We start from the raw sequence: 21,033 nt of genomic DNA, 5'->3' as shown, positions 1-21,033 counted from the left end.
AAGGGAACAAATAAGAAATAAATAATAGGATAATAGAATAAAACTCAAATATATATATATATATAAAAAGACATAAGATGTAAATAGATTGAACTCTCCAATTAACAGAAGTTGTCAGACAGTATTAAAAGGCAAATCTCAACTACATGCTGCCTCTTGGAGAACACATATTAAGCATAATGACACAGATAGTTTGAAGGAAATAAAAGAGTGGGAAAAGATATATTATGCAAATAATAAGCATAAGAAAGCTATTGTGCATGCATATATGTATATATATATAAGATAACGTAAAACTCAAGACAAATAGTACTTTAACGAATGAAGACGGACATCATACAATGACAAAAAGATCAGAAGAACTAAATCTTAAGGTGAGTTCTATGTATATGGTCTGGGTTTCCTGCAGTTGGGTATCGGCAGAATTATATTTGAAGGCATTAATGATCCTGTTCCCAGTGGTGGAGAAGAAACTGGCAGCCCATAGCATACAGTGCCATAACATTTACTCAAATTATTATTCGTAAATAATTGACCTGAAATCAAACTCCTACAGAAGAAAGGCTCTGGGTGACCATGTGTTTGCTGCCAGACAACATTTTATTTTAAATGGCAAATGTAATTAGTATATAGTCCATTTAAATGCTCAATAAATGTTTATTGTTACCATTATTATTCTCATACTTTAGAAAAAAATTGGAAACAGTTTTCTAAATTTAGAAAGAATTTAACTTCTACTACATCTGTTGCAAATTCGCTTTTTCCACAAAAGATTTCTTGCCTTCCAATTTATAAAATATTTTTTATTCCCTGGTGTTGATACAGAGGATAGTCCTCTTTGTCAAAGTTAGTGAGATGTCTGTGATGTGTTCTTTATTAGTTACCTTTTCCCATCCACCCTCCCCCACCCCCACCCCAAGACTGTTTGAGGAATAATGACAGTAACTCCGGGATACACAGTCAAATCTCACATCCAAAATCATCTAACATGGAGTCTCTGTAGTGCAAGGTGTGAACAGGGAGAACATGCTTATATTTCATAATCTCTACTTAAAATTTATTGTTTGGTGTAGAATAGCCTCAATACTAAAGCCCACAGTGATGACTTTAAAAAGGAAAATGCATGAACGTTCTCGCTCATAAACATAGATGCAAATATCCTAAACAAACTTTTACAAACGAAAGCCAGCAATATAAAAAAAAAGATGCTACATCATGATTGATGTCTATGCCAAGAATCAAAGTTTGCTTTAATGTTAGAAAATCTATTCGTATAATTTTACATTTTAACAGATTAGAACTTTACAATTATCTGATGAAATGCAACAAAAGCATTTGATCGAATTCTAAATTTATTACTAACAAGAGTCTTAGAAGCTAAAAATACAAGAAGACTTCTGAACAAAAAAGGTCTATAAAAATAAGGCCTTATCACATATCATATACTTAATAGTGAAATTTGAGAGTATTTTCTTTAAGATGAGTAGCAAGGCAGAGATGCTTCAGTAATCAGAAGATTGAGGGGCCTTAAGTCCTCACAAGACATCCATAAATTCAACTATTTTCCAATTTTTGTTACATTCTCTAAGCAACCAGCAGAAACATATATTCAACCAGCCTCTATCTAAGAGCAGTTAGAATAGGGCCACCTCGCAGAGCTAGTGGGTAAGAGACTATAGGAGGGCGGAGGATGCTGCAGTTAATTCTAGCCACAGCAGCATACGTTAAAAAAAAAAAAAAAAAAAAAAAAGACTGCTTCTAAAGATTCCTGGCTAGCTCTAGCATAAAGCCTGATTTCTAAGGTCTATGATAGGCTCATTATTCAAAGCTCAAAGCCCGATTTCTACTGTATTTGCAATCATATTCAAACTTTGTATTATGACCTATGAGACCTCGAATAGTGTTAACCCTGCAAGACTCTCTAACCACATCATATTACTTTCTCTTCCGGCTCGGTATGCTCCCACCATGTTTCCCACTGCCAGCCTCTCACTACCCGAAACAGCATACCCCAGGAGCTTTGTGTAGTCTGTCTCATCTACCGGCATCATTCTTTCCTCAAATCTTCACAGACTTGACTCCGTGTCATTCTTCAGGCCACAGCTTTTACATTACTCCCTCAGAAAAATTGTTGTCTCAGCTAATGTTACTATCTCTCTTTTATTCTTTCATTTACCTTGTTTTCTCATTGCCTTAATTGTACTTACCAGAATTTGTTACAATCTTATTTGTCTATTTACTTACATTTTGTCTATTTGTCTCTTTCAACAACGTGTGTAAGCTCCATGAAGTCGGGCACTTCCTTAAGTATCACCATGAATAAACCAGGTGGTTTTTAGTGCTTCGTTTCTCTGTTTTTTGCTGTTATTTTGTTTCAGTCAATTGAGCAGACAAATAAATAGAAATCCATGCCCTGGCATTGGGAGAATGTGTGTAAATACATTTTTAAAAGAATAACATAGTAAGTTGGCCTTGTCTAAAGAATTTGTTGAATATGGCATTAAATCATTTAACATTTGGTGATTAGCAAGCCTTTTCATTCTTTGGACTCAATAACTGGGGTCTAACTCTCTATAATTGTTATCTCAGCTACTGGTTATTCCTGAGTTTGGTGTTATCCAGGAAAATGAACTTATACACTCAACCATTGATATGTCTCCCTGCTTGAAATTCCGATGTCTCTAGTATAGGTTATTAGGTATGCTGTACTTTCAGGTTAAACCACATTGTTTCAACCTAGAAATAAAAAATATGTAACTGGAAGCCAAGGAAACTCAGTCTTTATTAAGTCAAGGGCATGTGGAAATGTGTGGCCCCACTAGGACAGTCTGTAATGTTGTTGACAGTAAAACCAAAAAATCTTGGATTAAATATAAGAGAAGGGAATCATAACTGTTGGTGGTAGGCAGAACAATGACCCCTTCCCCAAAAAGTCTGTGTCTTAATCCCCAGAACCTATGAATATGTTACCTTACATGGCAAAGAGGACTTTGCTGATATGATCTTGAGATGAGATTTTCCTGACTGTCCACATGTGCTCAATGTAATCACAAGAGACCTTATGAGGGAAAAAGGGAAGGAGGAGAGTCAATGTGTCAAAGGAGATGTGAGGATGAAAGCAGAAGCCAGAGTGATGCCACTTTCTCCTAAATATCAAAAAAATGAATATCAGATGCACAGATTACCATGATTCCACAATAAATTAAAATTTGTGGTTATCAGAGTGTAAGAGGACAAGGGGGAGGTAGATAAAGGTAAAGGGGGTCAAATATATGGTAACAGAAGGATATTTAACTTTGAGTGGTGAACATACAATGCAATATACAGATGATGTATTATCAAATTGTACACTTGAAACCTATGTAATTTTTTTAAAGAAAAAAGGAAAGTTTATTTTCTCTACATCTGTTTGCTACAGATCACAGTTCAAACTTTTCTGTCTATGGCCATGCTACCCTGAACAAGCCCGATTCTGTCTGATCATGGAAGCTAAGCAGGGTCAGGCCTGGTTAGTACTAGATGGGTAGACCACCTAGAAAGACCAGGTGCTGTAGGCTTAAAAAGTAAAAAAAATAAGGGATTGTAAACTGACAAGGTCCTTGCAGTCTGTGAGGTCAACCAAGGGTTGCCTTGCCAAAAAAAAAATAAAACTTTTCTAAGCTCTGTAATTTTATTAACCAATGTCACCATGGTCAATTTAAATAAGTAAATAAATAAATGAACGAATGAATAAAGTGAAATAAAATCACAGTACAAACAGCATACTTCAAAACAGCATACTTTGAGTGAAAAGACTAAAAATATGTATAAAATGTATTTTAAAAGACTTAAATATATATAAAATATGTAAAACTAGTTTTCTCTAGAATGTGGAAATTAGAGAGTTTTTTTCCTCTACTATGCTTCTTGGTATTTTCAAATTTTCTGTAATAGATGATACTGTTTTTATCATTGAAAAAACTTATTTAAAAAACCAATAAAAATGTAAGAAGACACATTATCTGTATTATCTCAAGTACATTAAATTATCCAGCTCTGTAAGCATTAACAAGGAGCAGCAACACACAGCTAGACAAGTCCTTCAAATTGTTCTCCTGGGGAAAAAGGCAGGCTGATGTCATAAAGGCTCATCTACACTGGTGGAGGGCAGAGGGGGCTCAAATCTCAGCTCTGCTCCTTGTTAACTTGGTGACCTATAACAATACCCTTAACCTATCTGAACCCCATCTCTTTGCAAAAATTTTTTGAGTAAGTATTCAAGTTCAGTAAAGAGAGATGTTTTTAAACAATAGTACATGTTAATGTTTATTCTAATCCTTCTTTTTAAAATGCATTTCCCTACCTTTTCTACCCTTTCAGAAACTTCCCATCTTTAAAGCCTATTTCATATGCCACTTCCTCTTTTAAGTCTTTGCGATCACACCAATTTATGGAACACTGCCTTAGCCAGTTACTATGACATTTATTTATGTGATTATCTCACCTCATCTTCACAACACTATGGGACAGTTGTAATTATTTCAGAGGAGAAAACTAAGGCTTATGGGAGGTAAATAACTTTCCCCAGATGACAGGAAAAAGAGGCAGTTAAATCTGAATTTGGTCAGGCCCGTCTGACTCCGTAGCCCTTAATTTGGAATACAGATCCCTCTAGAAATATGAGGCTGCTCTCTCTCCTGAGTATCATAGTTCTTTGTTGTAACTTTATTGGGAACTGATTTCTATTATGCCTTGCTTGTTCTTATTTGTAGTTATTTCCATGCCTTGAGACTAAAAGATTTTTTAGTACAATGATGACATTTCAGGAATTTGGGATCCAGCAGGGTTTAGCATCGCACTCTGCACATAGTAGATTCTCAATAAACGGTTGAGAGGCTGAATAAAATATCACGTTTGAAATATTTGAAGTTATACTACTAAACTCCTCTGAACCTCAGCTTTGAGAGAGGTAGGTCAGAACTACACACTTTGGACCTTCAGCAACAGATGTGAGTCCCTCAGGACAATCATTGAATTCTGTTCAGGGTCCTCATTCACAGTGAGAGTCTCTACTCTCCTCAGTTGGAAGAATTTAAGGTTATGAAGGAAAATATTTGTTTTTTAAGAAAGCTTGCCTTCTGACTCCAAATTTTTCCAGGATGACTAATGTTACACCTCATAATACACTTAACTGAGATCAAAGTGTAGAAATAGGAAGGGATCACTTTCAAAGCTGGAAGGTACTTTGATGTTAAGAGTGGGACAAAATGAGGGCAGCATGAGACAAACACTGGAATTTTGTGTATATTAGTCAATTTTCCAGCATAACGCATATATTTTCAATGGTTTACAACAACAAACATTTGCTTTTTGTTCATGTTACATATGGGTCTCAGGATGACAGAAACTCTGCTCCCCGCTGCACGCGAGTCACGGGTCTGCTCTTCCTGTCTTCTCATTCTGGGACCCAGGCTGAAGGAGCAGCGCCTATTGAGACAATCTCAGGGCAGGGGGCAAAAATTCAAGAGCAGGACTGAACCATACAATTACATTTAAAGCTTCTGTTTGATCATGTATTGCATTGATCAAAGTACGTCACATGGCCAAGCCCAATATCAGTACGCCTGGAAAGTTTGTTCCTTCCAAGAGAGTAGGGAGCAGGGGAGGCCACGCTGGGAAAGGAGCATAAAATAGAGGTGACAATTGTAGAAGATAAAATCTCAGTGACATCATGTGACAGGTGCCAAGGGCCAGGACCAAGCAAGCATGGCGAATCGCTTCTCTTTAATTATCAAAGCTTTCCTCTACAGTTCCAACTCTTCAGTTAATAGAAATCCAGAGAAAAGCTATGTAAACTGTAAAACTCTGAGTGTGAGAGGGAGCCTGATTCTCTCATACACTTTGTGGATCATCTCTTGATTCTTGACGCCCTATGCTGAATGTACTTTATGGAACAGAGTATTCAGAAGTAACATAAAGAGACTCTTGCTATAGAAATCGCCTTGCTCGAAACCATTGGTTATGTAGATAACATATAGATCACATATTTATTCTTCTATACATATACACATATACATTCATGTACATTATATATTCACACATGCTGCAGCTCAGGTGAGCTGTGAACTGGTTTGACTAAATAGTAAGAAAACAATATAATTAAGATGGGAAATGTTTAGAGAAAAAATAATGGCCAGGTTCACACAAAACAGGAAGTTTTTAAAAGACTAAAAAAAAGATATAAAAGCAAATACAAAAACACCAAGAAATGATTCTGCTTGTTAAGTAGTTTTCCAGCGGAATGCTCTGGAGATGAGTTTATGAGACTGCAGGCTATTGGCAGTTAATAGTGAGGTCTGACTGCCACGACCTTCTGTTTACATTTGATCACAAAGTTACCACGCTCAGAAAAGTGATCTGGTGTCAGATTGAAAGGAGATTCTTTAACCAAGGCACCCATGAAGTTACACAGAAAAAATATTATATCTCTATATTCACTAATCTCTACTTGAAATTTAACATTTCCCTCCATTTTAATGTAGGCAAAAATACCATTAATTAGCACTACCTCTGATTTTTATCACCTGTAAAAATTAATATTTTTGTATCACAGTATCTTACAGGTATTGTGAGATTTCTCTTATGCCCATCACTATCACAAAATTACAATAGTTATTGCACTCATCTCAGATGTGGTTATTTAATGTTTCATAAAGAAGCACATGTATGATTATATTGCAAACTCGGCTATTTAAAACATATTTTGATAACTATATATCAATATAATTGTATTCCTTTATAAGTCTATGTGCTATTTTTTAAAAAAACTTATCCACTTAAAGAGTCTTCTCCTGAAGCAGGGTCCATGGTTGTTACCAAAGTGCCAAAGGAGGTCATGGCAGAAAAAATTAACAATACTTGCTTTAAATGTAGATAATTCTCATTCAGCAAGAGAGAGAGTGAGGAAAGGTAATTATCCCATAACAGTAAAGTAGTACCATGGACATTCTACTCGTATCTCAGGAAAACATCATTGAACATAAGTTTTCATTTGTCCTATGGTCTAAACAGACTTTCTAGATACAATGCTTTTGCTTCTTACATCCTGTTCTCATATCATAGATGATAAAGAAGCTGAGCATCAAAGCCCAGTGTCAGGAGCCCTACCTGTTAACCCATTTGCGGCACCCACCACATGGCGATTCTTGTTCTTACTCCATCTTGATTTATTGGTGATATGAACATTGTGCCATGACACTCATGTTCTAGTTTTTCGATGATTCACTAGAAGCTGAAGTCTCCTATCTGCTTTTGATTTATTAGCTGTCCAGTTTCCTCCAGTATCTCAGAGTATATAGGTCAAGACCTTCAATTAAGAGGAGAGTAAATTACCGAACTTCTGTGTGCCTCATCCGTAACATAAGGTTGCTAATGTCCACCCACAGGGTTTGTGAGCAGTAAGTGAGATGCTTAGGTTCTTAGTAAATATGAGTTCCTTCTCTTTCCATCCTTTTCTTCTCCGTATTCTGCAACCTCTCTTGGCTAATGCAGCCTTCTCCCATTTACAGAAAACAGCAAGATGTGAAAAAAAGTAGAATCATTGCCTGCTCCTGTGAAAGTGGCTAACACACAGAGTTCCACCTTGGGAAGTATCTGAGTGTTCTTACTTCCAGGACAGTCATCCTCAGTGGATTGGGAATAGGTGTGGATTTATTTCCAGGAATTTCCAGGAGGGGAATGTGTTTTTTAAAGTAATGACTGACACACTTTGTAAATTGTATTTATTGCAATATCTAAGACAAAGTATTCTTAGTTTCATAATGTCTCAAAACTGTTATATAGTAGGATAAATTTTAATTTATAATTTATTTGTAATGTAATTATCTCATAATGCTTAAGAGCTAAATGGAAAAGAAAGAATAATTACTTCCAGTGAAAAATTAAACATTAAAAATACATTGAAAAATATTTTTACAACAATTATTTTAAATTAGGAATAAGAATGGATTCAAGAGAAGTTATTGCTCTAGGAAAAAAATGAGAAATAAACAGAATAAATAAATTTCAGCCAACTTTATTGACAAAATATGACTTTACTTCTTTATTTATTTATTGAAATTGATATATCTATGTCTGTATCTTTATCCATAACTACACTTATCTGTACATCTGAACTCCAGAGACCACAAATTAATTTACAAATAAGTTTTCCAAGTAAATAATTATTAATCTGAAAAAACTAAGCAAGAAATGTGGAAGTAGAGTGACTAGAGATCTGAGAAAAAGATTTAAGAAAGAAACAGAAGCAAGATATACATAAAAAGTGTCAGTACCTTTGCTAATAATAGCTCCTGAGAAACATTTAGTTCAATTCTGAGGAAGCATGTGTCATAGGTACTTGTTTTTCCAAAGAAAATCATATACTGGTATCCCTGGAAAGATAATAGTTCTAACTTGTGTGATTTTAAAAAAAGGATGTAATATTAAATGGTGAGATGTAACTCAATATCACTTTTATTTTTATTATTTTTGCATGGAAAAATAGTCCTTATATTTTCAAGCTTGTATTATTAAAGAAAAGGAAGAAAATATTCCTTCAAAAATATGATACATTCACTCAGTGATCACCGAAATAGACAAAACTGGCATACAAACCTTTTTAGTGGTTGGCTGCCAAGGAGACAAGGATTCTAAACAGAACATTTTGAAAAATGATCCATACACTTGACCACGATTATGAAAAATGATGTGAAATTAGGATTCAAACAATGTTTCCCAAAGTAAGGTTATAGGATATTTGAGACACCTTAGAAAGCAAACAATACAAGACCCTAATTTTCTAAATGAGCAAACTCGGTGATGGGGGAGGGATTCAAAGATTGCTGAATTGTCCCAGCAGGCTCTGCCAGGTGGCAGAACCAAGACAAGGAATCAGAAGTCCTCGGCGCTCTTTTTCCTCCACCTCTGTATGTTAGTTATCTCAAGAAAGTAATGAATGAGGAGCTGAATGTTTTCAGAATTTTAACTTATCCAATAAATATTTAAATGACTTTACTCTCCCTTTTTCCTCCATCTTACTATAGAAACACTGAATGAGGGGAGTGCTATATTTCATTCCAAATTAAGAAGTTGTTTTTTCTCCGACACTTAAACCAGGCTGCCCTGGAAGCATGTGCATAAACCCATGACACCACACAGCCCACTGCTACAGCACCACTCATCTTTCCTGCAAAGGCCTTCCACTTTCCTGAATTCAGTTAAAAGCGTTATTCTTGGTACAAATCAATGGTGAGTGTCCGAGGTGAAAAGATCTCCCGACTCAAAATGAGTGTCAGTGCCTTCCTGAACCACCGGTAAGAAAAGACATAGATGATTGGGTTACAGGCTGAGTTGAAATAAGCAAACCAGATAAAGATGTCAAAGACAAGGGGTGGCGTGACAAAATTAAGGAGGCTGTCCACCAGTGTGTCGATAGTGAAGGGAAGCCAGCACAAGAGGTATATGCCCACAGCGATACCCAGGGTCTTGGCAGCTTTTCTTTCACGTTTGGCAGTCCCAGCCAGGTTTTTGCTGAGGGAGCTGATCTGCTGGGCCTGCCTGGAAGCAACCACGAAGATCTTTACATACAAGCTGATCATAATGAAGCAGGGGAAAAAAAACACAGGGAAATTTATCCAGCCCCAAAATTTATTGAACAGCAGCTGGCAACTGCCCACACAAGGCATCTCTTCCAGCCATTGGCTGAGCCCTCTCTCTACTACATCTGTGTAGATAAAGAAGGCAGTATAACCTGCTGGCATCCCCCACCCTGCCAAGATGAACCTGAAAGCCACTTTAACTGTGAACTTGGAAGGATAGAGCAGAGGCTCACAGATGGCACAGTGGCGGTCAATGGAAATGAAACAGAGATGAAAGATGGAGATGAGGCAGAAGAGGGTGTCCAAGTAAGTATGCAGGCGGCAGAGGAAGTCTCCAAAAAACCAGCAGCTCTCCACTGAGCGAACAGTGCTGAGGGGCAATACCAGCAGACCCAGAAGCATGTCAGCCAGGGCCAGAGAAAGCAGCAAGAAGTTAGTGGGAGTGTGAAGTACTCTGAAGTAAGAAACAGTGAACACCACAAACAAATTTCCTAGGACTATAATAATTATGCCTACTGCGCAGACGAGGTAGATGGTCACCTGAATACCCAGAGGATGGACTGTCCTGGGGCAAGACCCATTCACCTGATAGCAGAATGCCAGGGGGTATTCTTCAGCACCTTGGTTGAGGACAGCACTCATTTATGGTTTCTACTCTTCCTCTCTCTGGGAACTGGTCACCTGTTCTTAAAAAAAAAAAAAAAAAAAAGAAAAGAAAAATTATCTGCTAAACAATTAGAAAGTGAGATCTAGGAAGGAACTAAAGGGCAGTTTGGAAACTAGTACAATTTCTCTAGGTACTGAATCAAATGCACCCTGAAAATCAAATGCAGCATGGGATTCAAGGTCTCATAAGAGTTACTTCTGTTAGCCCTGGTTCATCTGACTGGGCACTTTTGAAATCAGTGTAGATGTTATCTATAAAGAAAGAAAAGAAAGATGTAAGCTAAATGTTTTCCTAAAGAAAAAATAAGCTATTTCACAGTAGGTATTATACAGTTATTGAGAGGGTTGTCTCTTCCATTTTGATAAATTACCTATTTTTTAAATGTTAACTGAGATTTAAAGTTATGAGTCTGAAACAAGTGAAAAATTAATTCTTGTTAATAAATCATTACTTGGGTAAAGAGTAATTTCTGGCTCCTCTCTTCAAGAATTAAATAAATTGACAATAAAATCAACAGATTAAGCCTTTTAATTGCATGTCAGCTCTTCCAAAGAAAAGAAGAATTCACCATACAAATAAGTGAGGGAATAAAATTACTCTGTTTCAGTTTTGTCTGCTGCTTGATTTCTAAAGATAACACACAGTGTTTACACATCTTGGGAGAATTATCTGATATGAAAAAGTAGTTTATCTATCTTAACACTAGTCTGTAAAATTTTAAGCAACTTAAAGTAAATTGAATTCAGTTTTCAAGCTACTTACAGAGGTAGGAATCAGAATCACTAATGGGAAGAAGTTCTTTTTAGAGCCAGGAGACATAAGTATGCAGAATCTGCTTCCATCCACAAAGATGACAGATGTGCAATCAGTTAATGATTTTATACTCCAAATAGAAACTACTCCTCTATGTGGTGTGTTATGCAAAAGAGCACTGAATAAATACCAAGGGACCTAGTTTGCACTGTTCACAAGTCTCAGTAGTTTAAGATTCCTTCTCAATACAAAATCATCATTTATCCTGCCAATTAAGTAGAGATAAAATTAAAGACACAGGATTTATATAGTCTTTTGTTTAATTTTTTTTAGTGCAGTCCTTATATCCCTTCTGCTTTAGGACTATTTGTATACATTTCTCTCAACAAGAAAAATAATTGAGAATAATTGATTTGTGACCCCCACACTGAATTCATCATGATGTCTTTTTTAAGCTCTGTGTTTTGTGCTGGTTAAAGAAACCACAGCAGATGAAACAGTTCACCTGGACACAGAAGTAAGATTCTTGTACTGCTACTACCTAAATCATCACTTATCCTCTTCCTTCCTCTGTCTCTCCATTGATGAGTATCTACAATTAGACTCATATATCTGTCCCTCACAGGGGTATTATCAAGGAAAATAACATGCTCAGCAATATTCCGGTCTCTCTCTTTCTTGGTATCTAAGAAGACAGAATGCCACTTGGTGAAATCATTTCACAGTATAAGTCAAGCTGATGTTGTAAAAATGATAGAATTCTAAGGGCAACACTAGATTACATCAGCCAGCAGGGCCTATAGGAGAAGGTGGCACAGATAAACAAATGAAAAGGTTGGCATGCACCTCCCACTTCACAAACCCCCAGCTAAACTCAGTGGTGATTGTTTAAAACTTGTCTTATACCAAGTCCATGTACATGAAAACAGATCTTTTACTCTAGAATTTAATTGGACCAGGAAGGATCCTGCATTACCAGATATCATGACATTCTTAGCTTACACGTCATAATCCACATGCAATCAGCCAGAAAGCCTATGGCTCTAAATCTAATCTGACCAAGAATCTGTGAAAAATAGGGACAAATGTCTTACAACTGGAATAAGGCCTAAAGAGAGAAACTCATAAAGGTTTTTGGTTCTGGGATATATTATAACAAACCTAAAATGCAATATACTTCAGTAGTTGGATGTGAGCCTTTTACTAAACTTGTTGACACATTCCTTGGGCCTAAAATCCAAGCAGTCTTCTCTAAACCCCAAGCCAGGCTAAATTTCTTCCTCCATACTCCTTAGCTTCTTGCACTATAATTGAATGGCTATGGTCTTTTCTATTAGACCATAAGCCCCTTGAAGCCAGAACTTGAGTTTATTCATCTCTGAACTACAAGCACTCAGAATAGCACTTGGCATATAACAGGTGTTCAATAAATGTTTGTTAAACTGAGCAGCTTTTAATATAGAGAGCAAGGCGTTCTTAGCAGTCCATCCTCCTGAAATGAAGACTACCTTGTTCAACTTGAATAAGTCCTAGAAAGAATTGCAGTATATTAAGAATGATAGTGATTCATTTTTCCTTGGACTGGCCTGGAAAGAGCATGTGGAGCCATTAGGAGATACAATTGAGCTAATTTTCATGGAAACCCTTTTAAATTATAAAAACTTTTGTTAAGGTAAGAAATGATTATGACTACAGCAGAAGCTTCCACTTGCTCCTTCTTTTCTCCTTTATTTAGCTCTGTTCTTAATGAGCAAAAGAAAATGATGATTTACAGAAAGGACCAGCCCATACCCTCAGACCTCAGTTTCTTGATATTAATTCACACATTTTTATGTCATTTTGAGGATCAAATGAGAAAGTGAGTATGTGTTAAATGACTGACTTCCTTTCTTATTCAGTCCTTCAGATTTAGTAGTCCAAATGTCTCTGTTGAATTCCCAAAAAGGAAGGAGAGGGCTCATCATTGAAAGCAAGTTGTAAAATGCTCCTGTCATCATAAGGTGGTCTATTGCCCCCATCAGGCCCTGGAAGGAGGTGTACCTTGGCCTGAAGCATGAGGAACAATATCTCCTGTTCCTTTGATTCTTCACAATGAAAGAGTACCTTGGCCTCTGAATATTGGCTTCAGGATTAGGGGCAAAGGAAATCTTCTCCTGAAGAATTAAATGACTGCAATCAAAAGAGAAGGAACCAATATGCTTAAAACTCGATTCAGACTTCACATACCATCCTGCGATAATAGTAATTTACTGAAACATCTCAGGACCTAAATATGCTATATTCAAATAAACAAATTAGAAGTATTGATCTTGGGAAGCTATAAATATTCAACAGAATACATAGATCAAGAGGGTACTGGGAATCTAATTGAATAGAGATGTTATTAAAGGTGTTTTGGAGTAATGAGTAGTCTCCCAAAGTAAAGGTAGATTCGAAAAGAAAAAAAGGTTCATAAAAGAATGTATATGAACATTAGAAACCTTAAGATTAGGTGTCCTAAATAGAAGTGCAATGTCATTGGCTAGGTTGTAGAATGGAGGGGGTTTGGTTAACTAAATATTCTACTATTATTATAAGAATTACTACAAAAATAAAATACACTTAACATTAAAACCTATGGTAGCAGTAATAAATTTTTCCTTTGCAAACTGCCAGTATTTTAAGGTTATTATTGTGAAAAGCAATCTTTCTTCCTGCAAAAATTGGCAAACATCGATGAAAAAATTGCTCCAGCCACATATTAACAGATTCAAAGTTTGTATGTTATATTGAGTTAGAAGAGTCCTTCTATTGAAGATCTCATTTAAAAATTTTCCCAATCTGTTAATACATAGGATAGTGAGCAGTATTTCTACATGACCAAACCCTTCTGTAAAGCACTTGGACTATTGACATATTAGGAAAAGGAAGGGGAGACTTAATTTTTACACTCAGGAAGTTCACTGTATGAGCATAAAAGCTTTATTCTAAATGTTGCAAACATTTCTGAGTTGGAGAGTCTTTTTCCACTATGTACCTCTGCTGGCCTTGTCCCAGACTTTCCTAGCACAACACTGAACATATGACCAAAATCCATAACTCAGTTCAATTTCTTCTTTACAAATAGGCTTTTCCTCCATCTTTCCTCTCAAAAAAAAAAAAAAAGAGGCTCCCACTGTCCAATATCCTTTGTTTTATAATTGTTTATTTCTGTGAATTTGAGTAACTTTCTCCCATTTTACTCAAAGATTCTATATTTTAGTTATCCAGTAAATGTGTTCAGAGATTTTTATGGGAAAGGCACCATGCTAAGCATTGCGGGATACCAAGCTGAGTAATATAAGGACATAGTCTCACACACGAGAAGCTTATAGTCTAGATAAAGAATGAACATGCCTGTGCATACCCAACCCTAGTACAAAGCAGGAGTCAGAAGAGATATATTTGCAGTGGTAAGGGGAGCATAAAAGAAAATGCTGGATATGTTGAGTTTGAAATACTTCACTGATAGTAAAATGAGGAACTTGAATTTTGGGGAAATGATAGGGCTGAAGATAAATATATTTGAGAGAAATATATAGGTAATTAGTAATTAAAGCTATGGGATTAGATGAGATTAGAACAAGGTTTCTCAAACATGGCACTACTGAAGTTTGGGCCAGATAATTATTTGTTGCGGGTAACTGTTCTGTTCATTGTAGGGAGTGTAGCAACATCTCTTACCTCTGCCTTCTGAGTGTTGTAACAACCAAAAATGTTGAGGACCACTGGATTAGAGAGACAAAGAGATGATATGAAGGATGGAAAGAAAGTTATAAAGAATAAAATGTAGTGAAATAAGTTCATAAGTAGGAGAAGGAAGAGTGAAACAAAAGGATACTGATAAGAGACAATGAATATTATCTTTATACTCCAGGGGAGGGAAAGAGCTTCCATCTGTAAATGAAGCTCAGTCTTGGTAAATAATTAGTAGGTGCACACACATGCACAAAGAGATGGACACACTACCTGTGTGTAGACACACAGGCCACAAGTATATATAGATAAAAAGTATATATTGAGAAAAAGAAAGAATATATTTCTAAACTCTTTCATTATCCATTCTTCCCATTTAATAAGACAATCCAAATTTATCAAAATAGTGCAAACCTCACATCAACTCTTTTTGAAAGAGATTTAAGTCAGAACCAATAAAATCGTAAGTAAATACAACTGCCTGCTTCCTTCTCCCCTTCTGTCATTCACATATTCCACGATTCAGGCTCCCAGTGTTCTCAAGCTTTCTCTTTACTCTTCTTAGATGTAATAATAATCTCAAGAAAGATTTAGATAAACTCTACATGGCTGTCAATGAATGTGATGATCAACTGTGTCTCCTCTTCTTATGTTTACAAGAAAAAAAGTAAAAGATCCCTTTCTGATTTAAGCCGAAAGAGTGAAATTTTAAATCTCTAATTTTAGATATACAGGAATCAGCAAGAGAGTTTGCTGATTCCTGTATATCTAATTGGAAGAGAGTTTCTTCTTATTGGAAGTGCCTTCCCCAGAACCCTAGAAATTAACCACTTTGGTAGCTCTGGTATACTCAGAAGGCTAGATTGAGTGCTTCTACTTAGGTCTCTATTATACCAACTGGAAGAATCTCTTTATCTAGTCTACATTTGGGTGGAAAGAGCATCCAAGATTCCCTACCAGGAAAGAATCTTAAACAATAGAGAGCACTGCCTAAGTATGTGCCGGAAATAAGCTTAGGGTGGAAGAGTCAGGGCGGAAGATCCTTCCTGTGACAATCATCCTCACTGCCTTGCGAAACCACGGATAGAACATGCCATATATAATGGGATTGAAAGTGGAATTGAAGTAACCCAGCCAGAGGAAGATATTGTACAAATCTTCAGGAGTTGTAAAGTTAATAAAAGGGTCTGTGATGGTCAAGACAAAAAAGGGCAGCCAGCACAACACAAACACTCCCATGACTATGCTTAAAGTCTTGGTGGCCTTGCTTTCTTTTTTGGATGATGTCTTCATTTTGCTCTTTGACCCAACCTGTTTCATCATAGGACCTGTGCAAATTTGCTTAGTGTGCTTCCTGGCTACTGTAAAAATATGTAAGTAAATCCCCACCATTGTTGTCCCAGGAAGAAAGAAAGCTATAAAGGAGGCCAGCACCCCCCAAAGCTTGTTAAATATCAACACACACAAGCCTGTACAGTCAATGGCTGCAACAAAATCTTCTGCACCAATTATGTTTAATTCTGAGAACACCAGGCCAAAGGCGAAAAAAATCGGAATAGACCAACTGATGAGCAGGAAGACCTCTATGACAGGGATGGTAATTTTTGTGACATAATGCAAAGGGTCACAAACAGCATAGTAACGGTCCACTGAGATGAAACAGAGGTGAAAAATGGAGGTGGTACAGAGCATGATGTCGCAGCAGCTGTGGACTTTACAAAAGAGATCTCCAAAGTACCAGCAGGATTCGATGGACCTGATCATACTGAAGGGCATGACCACACAGCTCAGCAGAAAGTCAGTGGTGGCCATGGACAGGATCAGGAAGTTGGTTGGGGAGTGGAGCTGCTTGAAGTGGGTGATGGAAATGATCACAACCAGATTACCCAGCATGGTCATCACTATAGCACCAATCATGACAACGTACATGGCAGAGACACTCAGCATAGACCTCACATTTCTAGGACATGAATTGTTAACCAAAGCAAAGCAAAACTGTACTTCTGTGAGATTCCAAAGGTCAGATGAATTCATCCTCTTTGTCCCGTAGGTACTATGACTCTTTTGTAGAAGTGCTGTGCTCCTCCCATTTCTGTGGAAAAAGGGGGAAAAATAATAAAAATCATTGGCAGGGCAATTTTTCAGAGTGGCCCAGCTAGCTGTATTTCCAATTCCAAGTTGAGCTCTCTACTGACTGGGAACACTGCTTCCCAAACTCTAATGTGCATACGAATCACTGATATCTTTTTAAAACACAGATTCCAAAGTGGGTACGGGGATGGGGTTGAGAATCGGGATTTCTCACCAGCTCTCAGGAGATGCCAGTGATGTTAGTCTAAGGACCATCCCTTTACTAGGGAGGGACTAAAGACAACTGAATAAATATTTTCACCCAACTTCTAAGTAACCCAGTTAAAACCATCTAAGTGATCTAGGCAAATGTGTGTTCTAATTACACTAATGTGTAGCCCTTAATCAGGATTTTAAATCTATAGGCAGATCAAGAATTTTCCCTGTCTCACTTGTATTAACCAATATGCTGGATAAAAGCCCCTCGAGAATTATCTGGACCTGTGAAACTATTATTTAATGTTTAGCTTAAATAAGAATTACCATCTAAAGATTGTGTTTCTTTCTTTTTCTTTTTAAAAAATTTTTTCTTGTGGATATTTACATATGCTTTGGTTCCTGCCACTTAATACATACTATTTAATTAAGGAAATATTTATCTGTACAATGTAAACAATATAGTTTTTAGAATTTAGAGCAAAAAAGGGGAAATATCTCAAATGATAGATTCTATAAATCCCTTGGGGTATCTCTTTTCATTTAGCAGGTACATTCATGAATTCAAATTCAGGCTTAAGTCATCTTGTCCACAGATTTCAAGTCTCAGACTGGGAACAAATTTGAGATGCAGGTGTGCTCATTGTTTAAGCTGTCACTTTATATAATTATGCTGTGCTCTTAAATGTAGAATTAATGGGAATGACTCACCCAGAGTGTGACATAGGTTTGATTTGTTTTTCCAGTACCAGGACTGGATGTGTAACTCTGATGATCAATGACAAACATTAGTGAGATCTAAAGCCAGGTTTGAGAAGTGGACTTTGTCCTGAGAATAAATTAAAACTCAATGGTCCATTGAGAAAATGAACTTACAAGCACGTCCTAACAGATTTACTTGGAAAAAACATTAATGAGAAGTATCTTTGAAAATAATGTTTAAAATATTTGCTATAGTATTTTAAACATTATTTACTATAGCTCAACAATTTTTTCCAACGTGTGTTATTTGAAATCTTAAAATTATAACACATTTTATTTACTCTAGATATATTAAATTAATTTTTCAGATTAGCATTTTTCTTTAGATATATTTTAATTGTACCAATCAAACATTATGCAATTGAGTTGAACTTGAGAAATAAAACATAAAGAAGCAAAATATAAGAAGGACAAAAACTTATTTAACTTTTTTATAAACCGTAGACTATAAATTTTGGAATGCACAGCATAAATTATTTAATTACTTATCATTTTGGTTTCTAAGTTCTATGATATCAATATAATAAAATCTTAAACATCTAATTACTTTAATAAATTAAATTTATTCTGCCTTTTATCTTCTTTGCTTTTGTGAATTAAATTTTTTTTCTTTAATTCTTTTTAAAATTAGCTGTAAAGATAACTAACGATTACCACAAAATTACTTAGACATTTGTTACTTGTATATACATAGACACAGCATTCCTTATACAAAATAGTACAATCTTTAATACTTCATAGTATAATTTTTGGAGTTGTAAATTTTATTTTTGAAAACCTAGTTCCTGAAAGCATTGACATAACTTCACCTCCTAGGTTTGTAAGGGCAATTGTATTTGTTGTATTTTATTTTATTTTTTTGGAAAACATAATATGAAACAGCTAGACAGTTACAGTATTACTTCATGTTTCTGATGCATGGTTATATATGCAGGGAAATATTTAAACCTTTAAATGTTAGATTAAGACAAAAAGAATAAGACACACATTTACTTTAAAAATTATTACATGAGTGAATCATTAAAGTGATGTTGAAGGTAATAATACTTTTAAGCTCCTATCTTAAGTTTTTGGCCAAAAATTTTAAAAACAAATAAGAAAATGCAAATATGACTACTGGTCGTCTGCTCTTTTAACAAAAGGAGATTTTCATTAAATTAAATGCAGTTGTTGGATTGTTATTTAGAAGCTGAACAGAATGATCTTTTTTTTGAAGATTAATTTCCACAAGAGGTACAGTTATTTTTAATAAAATAAAGTTAAACCGTCTATGACTTCTCACTTTTATCATGAGAAATTATTATTGTTGTTATGCTTTTTTTGTTTGTTTTTTACCAATAACATTGCAACAAAGAACCAAATTAATAACAACATTGCAAACAATCACTTAATGAAAACACAGATTGTTTTTGCCAGGAGATAAATAGAATCATTTGCTAACAATTCTGGAGAAGAGCAAGAATTATTGCTTTGTTTTTTGTTCAAATTTAGCCCTTTAAGGAAAAAGATTTCAGAATAAGGAAACAGAAACAAGGACTCTGAAATAATGATTTTGAAAATGTAAAAGTTCCTCAGAATTTCAAAGAAAAAAATGAAAATGGAATTATGTAATAAATTTTTCTCAAGTATTAGATATCTAAAATTCTACTAAGTGTATATATATTTCTCTCAAATAAGAAGAAAAATATTAAACAAATTCAATAATGTGTTGTATATGAAGTGGAAAAATTAAGAGAGAACACATCATACCTGCTTATCAGGCATGATTTTTCTTCTCTTACTAGTAACATAGCTCAAACATTCTGCTCTGAGACTGTTTCTCTGAAAATGATTTTATCTCACACATACAATAGTGTCTTGGGTAAGGGAGATTATTTGTGAATTAGATTTAAGAAAAATCTGCTGTAGGTCTTCCTCTCATTGCCTCTTTAGAATTTCAGTGATTTTTTAAAATGATCCAGATTTATTTTTATAGAGCAGTGTTTTAAGTTTGGTTCCTTTCGATATGCAAAAAAAAAAAAGGATAAATCTATTTGATCTTTTTTCTTCTCTTAGTATATTCTTCTTTGGTTTAACAGAATTTGTTTAGCCGATTAGATATTTCAGAGCTGAAACCATTGAAAGGTGACTTATCTGTTATGCTAAAGTTTCTTACCATGCAAATGAGCATTATGCTCCACTGTTCTCTTTCCTGCTGATTTCTCCCCAGAAAACACAGTTAGGCCCAAGCCCTTATAGGTAGGCTCCTGGCAGGTTGTGCTGACATCAGTATTTAAACATAAAATATGCCTCCTGAGACTGTATTACTTGTGTCCTGCTTTTGACAGGTGTGTTCTTCAGTGCGCTGCCAGCAAAGAGGCCACAGCAAGTCATTAGAGAATTGGTTCTGGGAGGATGAATCAGTTATATGCTATCATCCTTATGATTCCAAAGGGATAACGTGGACTAGCCTCACAAATGGCTGAAGTGGAGAAGAATGAAAATATAGAAGGAAGAAAGGAAGCATGGAAAGGAGAGAGGGAGGAATTTAGAAAGGGAGAGAGGGAAAGAGGGAGGAAGGGAGAAGATTTAAGTCAAATCCAATAAATGTTCACTCCCCTTATTACCAAATGCTAGATATTTTCAAACTGTGAACTCTTTAATCTTTAGTGAAAATTCGACTCATTTATATCTTTTTGTTTGGCTGCCATGTACAATCAGTAATATTTACTCACATTGTGGTTCATGGTCTATAATTTTCCAAATAAAGGTCTTAGCTCAGACAAAAAGCATTAAGAACTGTGTTTCGAGCCAGCCCAGTTAAAAGTGAAAACTTGCATCATCATGTGCCAGGGAAAAATAGCATGATGATTCCAGGGGCAGATCCTGAAGCAAAGGAGTCAAAGGGGAAGGATGAGATGGTGCCAGAAACAAGGAACATAAGGCTTCAGTAGCTATTTTCTCTTTCTTTAGAAGTTTGTTAGCCTCAGTTCATTTTAAAACTTTATTTCAAAAAGAGGCAACTTCAGATTCCTGGTAGTGTTTGGAAGCCTCAAAATATCACTCGAAACAGGCATTCCATTCACTTTTGCAAATGTCAGAGCTATTATTATCCAATTCGATTTTAAGAAAATTAAGTTTAGGGATTTCAAAAGTTCCCCACAACGGCCATTGGTGTTCTAAGTTACTTTTGGTCAGATCGGTCCATTCAGTTAAGAATGAATATAAGGAGGGACTCTGGATTTTAAACATAAA

The 21,033-nt window shown here is 35.7% G+C and overlaps 2 protein-coding genes and 1 pseudogene across 2 annotated transcripts; 1 reads left to right on the top strand and 2 right to left on the bottom strand.

The window, feature by feature from the left end:
• Window positions 1-3,438: 3,438 nt before the first annotated feature.
• On the top strand, window positions 3,439-3,557 carry LOC120615888 (uncharacterized; annotated as a pseudogene).
• A 5,615-nt stretch (window positions 3,558-9,172) lies between these two features.
• TAAR5 (trace amine associated receptor 5) lies at window positions 9,173-10,294 on the bottom strand. The gene has a single exon (XM_039879081.1). The coding sequence runs from the start codon at window positions 10,257-10,259 to the stop codon at window positions 9,246-9,248; it is 1,014 nt and encodes a 337-aa protein (XP_039735015.1). The 5' UTR covers window positions 10,260-10,294; the 3' UTR covers window positions 9,173-9,245.
• Window positions 10,295-15,741: 5,447 nt separating this feature from the next.
• Window positions 15,742-16,785, bottom strand: LOC120615835 (trace amine-associated receptor 4). The gene has a single exon (XM_039879079.1). The coding sequence runs from the start codon at window positions 16,783-16,785 to the stop codon at window positions 15,742-15,744; it is 1,044 nt and encodes a 347-aa protein (XP_039735013.1).
• Between the last annotated feature and the right edge of the window lie 4,248 nt (window positions 16,786-21,033).

Source organism: Pteropus medius, unplaced genomic scaffold, assembly GCF_902729225.1.
Source record: "Pteropus medius unplaced genomic scaffold, Ma_sr-lr_union100, whole genome shotgun sequence".
Taxonomy (NCBI): Eukaryota; Metazoa; Chordata; class Mammalia; order Chiroptera; family Pteropodidae; genus Pteropus; species Pteropus medius.
This window is presented reverse-complemented; position numbering and strand designations above follow the sequence as displayed.